Source organism: Bufo gargarizans, chromosome 5 (assembly GCF_014858855.1).
Source record: "Bufo gargarizans isolate SCDJY-AF-19 chromosome 5, ASM1485885v1, whole genome shotgun sequence".
Classification (NCBI taxonomy): Eukaryota; Metazoa; Chordata; class Amphibia; order Anura; family Bufonidae; genus Bufo; species Bufo gargarizans.
In genome coordinates this window covers 313,232,947-313,246,257 of record NC_058084.1, presented here as the reverse complement: position 1 = coordinate 313,246,257, position 13,311 = coordinate 313,232,947, and the positions used below count along the sequence as shown (strand labels likewise).

The 13,311-nt window shown below is 42.0% G+C and overlaps 1 protein-coding gene across 1 annotated transcript in view; it reads left to right on the top strand.

The window, feature by feature from the left end:
- The first annotated feature begins 302 nt into the window (after positions 1 to 302).
- The window catches only part of IRF4 (interferon regulatory factor 4), a 46,449-nt gene continuing 33,440 nt past the window's right edge, over positions 303 to 13,311 (top strand). Inside the window, exons 1-2 of the mRNA XM_044292815.1 lie at positions 303 to 323; positions 8,125 to 8,360. Of these exons, the coding sequence (XP_044148750.1) occupies positions 8,160 to 8,360 (201 nt within the window). The 5' untranslated portion in view covers positions 303 to 323; positions 8,125 to 8,159. The remainder of the gene's footprint in view (positions 324 to 8,124; positions 8,361 to 13,311) is intronic.

Below are 13,311 nucleotides of genomic sequence, written 5' to 3'. Positions count from 1 at the left end.
GGGTGTTGTATGAGACTTTGTCACTTTAAATACATTTAGGTGCTTGAGAACTTTCCTGGAGCAATTTTACAGTAAATAGCAGTTTATAGTAGAGGGAGCCTGGGGTTTCCCACTGCATGTCTTTAGACTATAGATGCGCTGGAGGGCTCCAGGCTGCACTATAGATAAGATACGCTTGCATCTGTTCAGCTTGGTTCCTGCCCCTACACACCCCTTCGATAATTTATTCCCCACAAAAAGGAAGTTCCCTTTTTTACATAGTAGTAGTAATATCTTAGTTTTGCGAAGAAAAAGCTCTTACACTCGAATCAGTTGGAGGAGAGGTAAGATATGCACCCACTCTCTGCAGTTTAGCATCCTCCTACTTAGACTTTCTTCTCTTTGTCTTTTTTAGTAGACCACTTTTATGCATACATTGTAATATAATTATTTATAAACTTTGCTGCGATTCTCCTCTAATAGCTGAGAGACTGAAAATTACACTTTTTAAATGAGTTATTTGTCTTTTATTTATAGATTTCAAATGTAGATAGCATCTAATATGTAATGAATTATAGCGTTTTACATATTGTAGGTAGGTGAAGTCACAATCTACCTTGACTTGATGCAGGATGCAGTAAGTTTTTAATAAACTTTAGTTCTGAGGTCCTCAACCTTTGCAGTTCAGAGGCCACGTTCAATAGATGCTGCTTAGCTGCGCTGAGTATTAAAAGTGAAAAAAAAAAAAGCCTAAGATGTGACTGTAGTGATGTAGATTTTATTTTAGGCTTCACTGCCAGTGATACAGCTACCTAATACCAAGGTCTAGTACTGCTAAGACACCCCTCATGCTACTGGCGTATCTTCAATGGATAACAGCTGGAGAGCTATATGCATTTGCAAAATGGGTCCTTTCAATCTGTATAATATCAGCCTAATTATTTATATTGGAAGTGGGTGCAATAAGTAGGAAACAACATGACATTGATATTCTGTAGAGTAAGACCAGGTAATGTAGAATGTGCTACAAGAGGATGTTGTGCTGATAGCTGCAGAATAAAGCTTCACTCAGTGCTTGGTGATACTTGATTTCATGTTTGGTGGATTATTTATGGTTTAGCACTATTATAATAATACTAAATAATAATAATATATGCATGTGCTTAGGGCAGCGGGTAAGAAAGGTTCAGATTCACTATATAGCTGTGTGTTACTTGGCCTCAGTTTTCACATTTGAAGTAATGGGGGGGGGGTTGGGTATAGTCTTGTTGGGAGCACAGTTGGTTACTTGGACTATATATATATATATATATATATATAGTGCATAAACAGTACCAGTTATAACGTAGACCTGTTGTAGTATATTGTGCTCTACTACTAATATGCTACATAATACTAGAAAAGTTGTAAAATTTATTATATTATTTGGCATGAAAATTCATGGTTTATAATTACAATCCCTAAAAGTCTTTGTAAAATGCTAATAAAATATCACCTTCATTGTGCAAATAATATCTTAACTTAAAAAAAATATATTTTAAGGCCATATTGATTTTTCATATAGGTTGCATAATCTCAGATGAAAATATAATATAAGTGCAATTGAATAACTTTAGATACACACAGTACAACACACTCCATGACATCTTCTGCAACCAATAAAGTGGTTTTATAAATCTAGGTAAGCCTTCCTCATCAATGAGCAGTGCCCATGTAAAGAAGAAGTCTCTGCACCTGTGATCTCAAAATCAGGAGAATAAATAAAAACTGCCATTTCACAATGAACTTGTGCTCTGTCCAATAATCCTTATTTCCTGACTCCTTTAAGAGCCTAAACAAAGACATATGGTTCCTCTAGGATAACTTTTCTTTTAACATTTACAGGCCATAATTGTCTACATACAAACCAAATCAAAACCTCCTTTAAAGGGTTTCTACCACTTGCATATCACATATTTGGTGATCAGACACTAGCGATCCGCTAGTGTCTGATGTAGCTTACAAGCTAATTATTACCTTAATCCGTTCGGCCCATACCTCAAAAAAAGCACTTATATCTTTATGCAAATGAGCCTCTAGGTGCTATGCAGGCGTTTTTCCAGCACCTAGAGGCTCCGTCTACCTTGCAGTTTGCCGCCCATCGCCTCGCTCCAGCACGCCCATCTCTTACCGTATTCGATCCTCCCCCTGCTTCAGCCTTCAGAAATCCCGCGCCTGCGCCGTTCGTCGCGGCATTCGGAGGCATTCGGCGCAGGCGCAGTCAATGTCTGACCGCTCCGTGCTCAGACATTTCCACTGCGCCTGCGCCGATGTCATCGGCGCAGGCGCAGTGGAAATGTCTGAGCACGAAGCGGTCAGACATTGACTGCGCCTGCGCCGAATGCCGCGACGAACGGCGCAGGCGCGAGATTTCGGAAGGCAGAAGCAGGGGGAGGATCGAATAGAGTTGAAGATGGGCGTGCTGGAGCGAGGCGATGGGCGGCAAACTGCAAGGTAGACGGAGCCTCTAGGTGCTGGAAAAACGCCTGCATATCACCTAGAGGCTCATTTGCATAAATATATAAGTGCTTTTTTTGAGGTATGGGCCGAACGGATTAATGTAATAATTAGCTTGTAAGCTACATCAGACACTAGCGGATCGCTAGTGTCTGATCACCAAATATGTGATATGCAAGTGGTAGAAACCCTTTAAGACTATGTGTGGTGGAGAGAAATACCGTTACACATCTCAGTATTAGAAGTAGGGGAGTGGTCACAGTATTCCGTTTGCATAAAGAGGAGTCACTTATGTGATAGATTCTATTATTCTTTGCATTTGTCAGAGTTTTTTTTTTCTTTTATAATAGACATGAGGGGACATAGGTTCTGAATGTGTAGATGGAAATTTTTTAGAATAAATAATACCGTAATTTGTTCTATTTCGATTTATAGAAATAGCATTATTGATAGATATATCCACTTTTCCACATTACCAGCCTGCATACCTTCTAAACTTAATTCAGTCTCACCCTATCTGACTTTTAAATACAGAAAGAACATGTGTACCGTATGTAGCTACCATTTTTTGTCTATCAAGAATCTTTTGAAATTTGTCTTGTACTTTACCAGTTTTTGTACCGTATAGTTTAGATTCTGTATGCATCATTTATCCCATTGCAGCGGCAGTGATGTGTGAAGCATTTCTATACAGAAAAACAAAAGTCTTTTGAATCTCTAGAGACAAGTGGAACGTTGCTTTAGATCAACCTCGGCATAGATACAACATGCTTTTTGTGCCTAACATCTGTGCAAGATTATATTTAACATGAATGTTGTATTGTTGCTGTTGGCCACATGTTTTTCTTCAAACTTCTGTCTTATCTTCATAGTGCCAAATAGAAAGCCGATTTAAGATGGCCATCAGGTGTAAGATGGCCATTATGTTAATCATACTCTATCCTTCTTAGACACGTTCACTTTTTTTTATGATAATGTCCTTTTTCGACGAGGTCAAGTTCAGCGGGTGAGTTTTAGTGATGTCACCACACAAGTGAGATAATATAGTAGCTCATTGGTGAAGAGGTAAGCAATTTCTGTATTGACCTCTTCCCATATGCTGCTTAGGGTAGGGCCTTTCAGACCCTCAAACCTCTAGGATCTGAGGTAGAACCCAAGTGCCTGACTACTCGGTCTAATCTTGCTCATATACTCTAAACTTTAAATACCATGTCTGGTAGGCTCCTTGCACACAAGTCATGATTCTTGTTGAGTTATATAGAGCTCTAATATGACAGCTCTTCCCCAATGGCAGTAGTTGGGAGGAAGGTTTGCACTTTTTCAGTTTTGACATGCCCAATCTTTTGTTCCAATGGGAAATAAGCAGTTGATAGAGGGGGCAGCTGCTTATTCCACCTCTCTTTTGACAACACACTTTGAAAGAATCTGAGTATAGGGGATCCTGAGAAATAGCTGCTGTTCAATAGCCATCTAAGGTATATAGCCACCTATGGGACACTTCCATAAAAATTATCACGCTTTTTTAACAAACTATATGTGAATATTCTGGGGGTCATTTATTATACAGAAATACGCCTAAATTAGGCATATTTCAGGCTAACTGTGACTTCTTCCTGCTCACGCCAGGTCGAAAATTGTGAGGGGGTGGCGTGGGTGGGGAACAGCCCGATAGACCCGTCTCATTTACCATTTTCTACTCCTGTTTTAGGCTAAGAAAAAGGTCTAAATGTAAGACAGCGCAGAAGCTGTCTTATATTTAGAACTGGTGCTGGATGCGCTGAAGTTATGGAGAGGCCTGCACTGCTTCATAACTTCGGCGGATCCTCCATCAGCTTAGGGCTTTATTAACACCGCAGGTGTAAAACGCTGGTCTTAATAAATGTGCCACTCTGTGTATTTTTTAAATAAAAGAACGGGTGGATGGTTTTCTGGATAAAATTTTTGAAGTCACTGCGTTTTACTTCTTGTCCTGTTACTTTAAAGGGCATCTGTCAGCAGGTTTATACTTATAAACTTGACCGAACTGCTGCATTCATATGTGCCCGAATTGCTGAGGAAAATGGAGTTTCAATATATACAAATGAGCCTTTAAGAGCAACAGGGAGCGTTGCTGTTACTCCTAGAGGCTCTGCTTTCTCTGCAACTGCCTCATTCTCTCTAATTTGATTGACAGAACCAGGCAGTGAACACATCTTCACTGCCTGGCTCTGTAAATCAAAGTGCAGAGGGCGTGGCAGTTGCAGAAAGAGCCCAGCCTCTAGGTGTAATGACAACGCCCACTTTGCTCCTAGAGGCTCATTTGCATATATGAATCATTCTTCTCAGCAATGCGGGGACATATGAACATGGGACCAACTCAGATACCTTTAGCTGCCAAGCGCACATGCAACAGGTCAGCCAGTTTCATAGGTACAAATCTGCTGACAGAGGCCTTTAACTTCCTCTTTGTCTGGCCTTTTAGTACTGCAGACAGTCTTAGGTAACTTTACAGACCATTCACTGTAAACAGAGAGAACCCCCTCTACTGAATAAATTAGAGCATCAGACATTACTTCACTAATGAATGAAAAACACTTCTGTAGACATCATGTATGCCTGTCAAAAGAACAATAGAGCTCATATACTGTTATCCTAATTCTGCAAATGCTATCTTCATGAGGATTACCTTACAGATAAAATTTTTTCCTCACAGCAGCAGTAAACTGACTGTTGATTATCTATCTATTTAGAAGGTCTTATCATTTGTGTTGTGTTGACTGCAACAGAAGGAGAATATTTTGGCATAGTACTGCCAAACTAAATAAGAAAACCAGCCTAAAAAGTGGTTTCACTTTAGGTTATATCTAAGGAGCACCATCGTGTATTCTGATCTTTACATCACATAATCTCTCCCTCCCTGTATAGCGGTTTAAAATTCTCAGATTTCTAATAACTCCTATATAGACAATTCAGGTGCCAGTCCAGACACCTAAATATATTTATACCTTTGACCAGACCCCAGAATAAAGTCAGACCACAGACCAGTCACGTAATAAAATTCAGACTCCATTTCAGAGAGCTAACTGTTCACACCCCAGACCAGAGCCCAAAATAAGTTCAGAACTCTGACCAGACCTCTTAATTATTGCATACTCCAGACCAGACCCCTAAATTAATTCTGACCCAAATAAAAACCCAGAAATGCATTCCAGCCCTGTACCAGACCCATAAATTAAAGGGGTTGTGCAGGCCAAACATATTGTTGACCTATCGTAAGCAAAGGTCATCATTATCTGAGCGGCGGGGTCTGAAACACTGCAACACAATGCATTGGCTATTTGAAGAGGAGGGGGCGCTCCATGCGAGTGCTGCTTCACCTTCATTACACTGCCTGTAAATCTCCCTACTAACCATAAAGATATACTTAAAATCTTCAGTTGTGTCGCCTTACTGTTAGTATATTTATTATCACCTCCTATATTAGGATGCTATTGGATGTAGTGGGGAGCTGGCAGACGCACGCTGGCTCCAGTCTTTTGAACTTCTGTTTTATTCGCCTGCACATGCACTATTACTGTATCTTTGTTTCTAACAGTAATTGGCTTTACTCCTGATCAAAAGTAAAACCCTCAAACACTGCCCCCCGACATGTCTCGCCAGTAGATCTGGCGTCTTCAGGGGATCAGAGCACAGAGCCCTTAGATATCAGGTTGGGAGTGAGATCTGCAGCCTGAGATATTTCACATTCAAGCAACCCCCTTCAGCCAGCCAGTGGGTGTAGGAGAGGGCGGGCCAGTAGGGGAAGTGCTGACAGGCTGTAGGGACAGATGGAGAGATATAGATCCTCCTTGCCCTATCATTAAGCCAATTTGTTATGCTCTGCACTGATGAGGGGCCATCACCCAAAAATAAATGTCTACAGATGAGGTACTGGCTTAGCTATGATCCTAAGTTATGTCTTGAGGCCTGTTTAAAGGTTGAAAATTGACTTATAGGATAGCAACCTTACATCGGGTGGCATTAGAGACCCCGGTTTATTTTTGAAGAGGAGAATTGCATGACCTATAAGACTCCTTATACTTACTAGGTGCTCTCTACTTGCTTAGTACATGTTAAGAAATAGTACCCGCATGATCTTTGTCCTGTGTAACTGCACATGACACTAGGGGTGGGATAAGGCTGGGTACACATTGGCATTTTTTATATCAGGGTGAAATGTACTTTCCATGATGCTGAGAACCTAACTGTGCATGCAACCATTCAACATTCACAGGATTACAGGACCAGGCAGGAAGACAGCAGGAAGACTGGTTCTTTCACTCAAGAGGAGGGGGTAGTAGTTGAGGGGGAAAGGCGGTGGTGAAGCGTTGCTCTGAGGGACTAGGTCCGCGCCTCTGTGCTTCAAATACACAATACGCATATGAATTAAAGTGCATATTTCTCTACAATTGAGCCACTGATTTCAAATACTGCGTGATCATTTAACTCAGCATGATCAACCAGCAACTGGCAGCATGCCGTGATCAGTTTAGTGACATACAGTAAGCTAGAAAATAGCAGTACTTTCTAGCACCTGGAGTAAATTCCCTGACAACTCATATGGCATTTTTACCCTCACATGGTAGCTTTGCACCAGTCACCAAGAACAGGAGACTCTTAGTCATTTCTCTTGGGGGCTGGATGCATTGAAGCCTTAAAATCTACATATTGCATTAAGTTTAATATATATACTTTATATGAACTGCATCGTATTTAGGTTTTGTTTTTTTGTTAAAGGTTTGACAACAGTTAAACATTAAAAAAAAAAAAAAAACAGTAGGAAAGTACTATTAGTGATGGGCAGCAGCATTACAATAAAAGGAAATTACTGACTGACTGCTACATTTGAACTAATGGTGACATTGTGCACCAAATCTGGATATCACAGTGGGGTATAACTAATTTAGTTTATTTCGGGTTACGTGTTACATGTCCTCAATCTAAGAATTAAAATAAATTTGTGACCCCCCCCCCCCCCCCTAAATTTCTATTTTTCTTATAATGGCTCCAGTATTTTATGGTTTACTGTCCCTCTATGGGACTTATTATATCCCTATTTACCTGTTCATACTAAAAGATGTAACACCTAGATCCCATGGGTCTTTTAAGCCAAACTTAGATCACCAAAGGTTTCTAAGGTTATCTACTCTAAGATCTAGTAGAACTACACAGGCTCTGGGTGTTGCGGGCATAAAACGGATCTTATACTAAATCGTCTGACAGAATACAATGAAATTTAGTAGAGTTTAAACTACATTATGAAAGCATATTATAAAGTTGTGTTATACGGTATATATGAATACTGCAGTGTATTGCTATCCAGTCTGTTCTTACCAGCAGTTTCGCTGCTGGACAGATCCAAACTGTTTCTCTTGAGTTAAAACCACACATTTGCAAAGAAACATGAGGATATAATTATATTACTGATGGCGGTCAAATGAATTACAAGCCTTGTCATTGGATTGAAACGGTTTATAAAGTGGAAATTCACTGCACAATCGCCGATACATTGTGAGCATACATGAGATTCTTATACCACAATAGCAAACAACAAATCAGAAGATAAATGAGGGCTTCATAATATTAATTGATAACTCTTTTCTATTTGATCATTCTCTAAATTTCTGACAGTGCAAAAAAAAAAAAAAAAGGCAACTATATTTGGTATGAACCACAACGGAGAGAGTGTAATGACACCAATTAGCTGTGGCAATGGAAAGCTAAGACAGTGGCTGATCGACCAGATTGACAGCGGCAAGTATCCTGGTTTAGTATGGGAGAATGAAGATCGGACCATCTTTCGCATTCCATGGAAACATGCAGGGAAACAAGATTACAACAGGGAAGAAGATGCAGCCCTCTTTAAGGTAGGACGCCTAGATTAATGCCAACGTGAAATATTTATAGCGACTCCCTCGAAAATGATGACATTGTGACAGATGATTTGTGACAATTATGAGCTGATCACCACATATCCAGTCTTCTAGTGAAATAATTTGCATACAAGTAAATTTCCTTTATAATGGTGTGATTCACTGCATCCTCTCACATAACAGCTAAACTATGGTCTAAAAGTTTTGATCTTCAGAGTTAGAAAAACACTAAAGACCATGCAATGAGTCTTTCTAGCTTTTTATATAGAATATGTGAATTCAAAATGGTCCACAGGACAGTTGATAGGGTTTCTCTAGTGGAAGATGGAGGCTTCAGGTAATGTATGAACATCACAACATTCTGTTCAAGAACTTTCTACCACAGTTTATGCCCAGTGCAACCATGAGTAGAAAACAAAGAGTGGTTTGATTGGTTCTACTGAAACCAATTCATTGGCATAGAAAGTAAGATGAAAGCCATCCTTTCAAGTATTAGGACATTCAGTAATATAGCTCTATTAACCATGTAAATGCTGCATGTAAAAAAAAAAAAAGACAAATGCAACAGCACTCTGCAAACCAGATAAAGTACAATAATGCCAGTCACAAAAAATATTAAAGTGCTAATGCTATGCTTATAAAGTGAGATGCTTAGCAAATGCATTTTGTACAAAACCATCTGAGCCCATCTGCCAGACGTCAAGGTGATCTCTGTAAGACAGGTCCTAACACTAAATACTACCTGTTATGCGCCATAATGGCCGCCATAAAGTTCAGGGAGTGTTGGATCCACCTGCATGCTGGATCCACTCTGCCTTTTACCATTTTTGGTGCCATAATGGCCTCCATTACAAGGGATGCAGGTACCAACACGCATGCCGAGCCCACTCCATACCTTTCCTTGTGCCAGATAGCTTCCAATGAATGTAGTGAGAGCAGGCAACAGCTTTATACTGAAACTAATTAAAATCAGCCTATGGGGCAGACAGGCTAATCAGGAGTGCACGAGTCGCTGGAGTGTCACATCTAAAGCATTGTAAATCTGCAAAGAAAAGGGGGTTAGTCAGCACCTCCCAGTACGGTGATGGCTGAAAACATAGAGAAAAAAAAATGCTGCATGTAATGTCATGAGCACTGCAGGACTGATTGGTCTGGTATTTGCCTAACTTACAAAAGGCCCCTTTACATGTGTGGACTGAGCAGGCAATTATCAGGAACACATAATTTGTCACTGAAAATGTACTGCTTGTTAGAGGAGGTGAGAGCTGCATTAACATGCAGCAATCATCTCCTCTGTATAGAGATGAGATATTGCTACTGTGATCGCTCATCCCCATATACATCCACTGTTTCTGAGCAGCTGATTCCCGTTTATACAGGATGATCTGATGCCAAGAAACAATGATTTTGATGTCATTCATTGGGTGATTGGTGCCACTTCTACACAGGGCAATTATCAGGAACGAACTTTAGTAGGAATGCTCATTCCCAATTATTGCCCAGATTGCCATTACATGTAAAGGGCCCTTGAGGAAACATCAAGACCCAAGACCTTTGTGAGATAAGATGTTTAGGAAGACTAGTTTCATGCTTTTTATGCAGTTTGAATATCCCACTGATCTCTAAGACAGCAAAACAGAAAAAAAAAAGATATCGATAGACCCTGTATAAAAAAAAATTATAATTAGAATGGAAAAGATGAAAACTGTGGCACTTTGATATCGCTTTGACTGCCATTTATTGTTTTTCACAAGTAACATACAGAAAAAGCTTCAACTTTAAACCTAGCCTAAGCAAGAAGTATGACATATGTATGAGAAGTATGGCATATCACTGAAAGGACTCCAGACAGGCAATAGTTATATTGAGAATGCATACCCATGAACGTCCATTCGTACACATGACATTCATGAACATCCACTCATAAAACTTCCTTCCATGAGGAGGTGGATTTGTAGTATTCTAAATGTGCACAGAGGTTATGTCTAGTGCACTATAAGGTTATGTCTGGTGCACTATAAGGTTATGTCTGGTGCACTATGCTAGCTAGAGGACATTTGTTCCTGCCCATAATCTTAGATCAGATGGGCTGATCCACCACATCTATATGTAAAGCCCACAAGTACTGACACCCCCAACATCTGTGTCCTGAGAAACATAAGGTATTAGCTGATATTTTTTTCCAAAATATGCAACCTGCTGTTTGCAATGAAGGTCCAGATGGCTGTTATCATTTGGGAGGTGTCCTTGTACAGTCTGATACTATTCAATCAGTGCTGCCAGTGACAAACTGTGCAGGGACACACCCCCAACTGGTAACACCCAGCTGGATCTTTATTACAAACCGCTAGCAGGAATAATAAAGGAATGGCACAACATGTAATAAGAATAGATGCTCCAGAATTGATATTACATGGGGAATGCACGTAGTTACTAAAACAGACATGTCTGGAGCAGTAACAGGACCTCTTTAAGATGTAATAGGGAAGAATTTTCACCTCTCACTGTACAGACCACTTTCTTAAAGGGGTTATCCCATCTTAGACAATGAGGGCATATCGCTAGAATATGCCCCGATTGTATGATAGGTGCAGGACCTACCTCTGGGACCTGCACCTACAAGGAGAACAGAGTGGAGAAACTTGAGGAGGGCGCACTGCCCATGTGCAGCCGTCCTCCATTCATTTCTATGGAGCCGCCAAAAATAGGAATGAGTGGGAGCGGTGGCCGCGCATGCGCAGTGCGCTCCCATTTACCGTATTTTTCACCCCATAAGACGCACTTTTTCTTCCCCCAAAACAGGGGAGAAATGCCCCTGTGTCTTATGGGGCGAATGCTTGCTGTTTTACATCGCATGCTGCGATGTAGGAGCAAGCGGGGACTCGGGGAGGGACTGGGAGGAGGAGCTGGGGCCGGCAATAGCGGCGGGGCGGTGCAGTCACTGTACTATAGCACCGCCCCGCCGCTCCGATATACTAAAATAAGATCTCATATTCAATTAATGGTTATTAAACATGCCCCCCCAGTCCTATTGCTATCTTACATCCTAATCGCATCTGTAGTATTCAGGCCAGGCGGGCGGCAGCGTAACTCTTGTCACGTGCCTGCGCCGCCTACTTTATGAATGAAGCAGGCGGCGCAGGCAAGTGACGTCAGTGAGAGACGCGCCGGCCGCCCGACCTGCCTGAATTCTACACAAGCAATTAGGATGTAAGGTAGTACCGTAATAGGACTGAGGGGGCATGTTTAATAACCATTAATTGAATATAACATCTCATATTTGTATAATGGCGGCGCAGGGGGCGGGGGGTGGGGGGGGGGTGGGTCATATCGGGTGAGTTCTGTGGATGGTACAGGTATGAGATGGGGGGGTCTGTGGATGGCACTGTTATGGCTGGGGGGGTCTGTGAATGGCACTGTTATGGGCTGGGGGGTCTGTGGATGGCACATACGGTATATAACAGTGTCTGTCATCCACAGATCCCCCCCCCATAACAGTGTCCGTTATCCACAGATCCCCCCCCCATAACAGTGTCCGTCATCCACAGATCCCCCCCCATAACAGTGTCCGTCATCCACAGATCCCCCCCCATAACAGTGTCCGTCATCCACAGATCCCCCCCATAACAGTGTCCGTCATCCACAGATCCCCCCATAACAGTGTCCGCCATCCACAGATCCCCCCCATAACAGTGTCCGTCATCCACAGATCCCCCCCCCATAACAGTGTCCGCCATCCACAGATCCCCCCATAACAGTGTCCGTCATCCACAGATCCCCCCCATAACAGTGTCCGTCATCCACAGATCCCCCCCATAACAGTGTCAGTCATCCACAGATCCCCAGTAATAGTGCCATCTACAGACCACCATTAGTTCCAAACCCACCAAACACACAGCACACCTTTTGGTTAAAAAAATTTTTTTTCTTATTTTCCTCCCCAAAAACCTAGGTGCGTCTTATGGGCCGGTGCGTCTTATAGGGCGAAAAATACGGTACTTCAATGGGAGAGGCGGGGAGCTGCGCCTGGTGGTGGACGGACCCCGGGAAATCCGGGGGCCTCCAGCCACAACTCTCCCCGGCTCTGTTCTCCTTGTAGGTGCGGGTCCCAGAGGTGGGACCCGCACCTATCAGACAATGGGGGCATATCCTAGCGATATGCCCCTATTGTCTAAGATGGGATAACCCCATAAACTTTTTGTTAACTCGGCTTTCCCTCTAGGCTGGCAAACTATATCTTCTGTAAGCCTTGGTTAGATTCTACCTGAACCTCTCTCACTCCTCACATTCTTTGCTACAGGTGGGGCAAGGCCTCTGCTTGACCAGGGAAGCTACTGTCCTATTGTCTAAAGTCATATGAAGTAATTTCTGGCAGGGACACATGCATAACTTCACCTGCCCTAAAGCCTGATTTCAGGTTTTCCCCGTTGAAATCATTGTTGTCATGTAGATCACCTATCCCAAACAACTGCTTTTCTGTTTCCATTTCAAACATTTCTCAGTATTCCTGTCTGGGTTATGGTATGCTTAGAAATGCGACCTAAACTTTTTCATGGACAAGTCACATACAAAAATGTATCCGTTGCTTTGATCGGGAGGAATCTGTCGGGTACAAATGCCTTTCCAAACTTCATTGCATTTTTCACTTATTATCTGATCTTTTCTGGCCTTGTGGAGAGGAGTGGAGTTGGGTATCATGTTGGGTATAGCTGAGGGGGCCGCTAATGTCTTTCACATAAGAGGACAGCAGTACTACAAAAGGCATATGGTAGGTAGGACACCTTGTTACAGACTTTGTATTGGGACCCAGGAGTTCATGCTAGGTTTTTGCATCCAACGTACAGTATCTGGTAGAAATAACCAACTATAAGAAATGTAAGGAAGCACTGGGGCAATGAGCCACAGGTCATTGGCTGAATTGGTGTATGTGCCCATGCCCATGCAC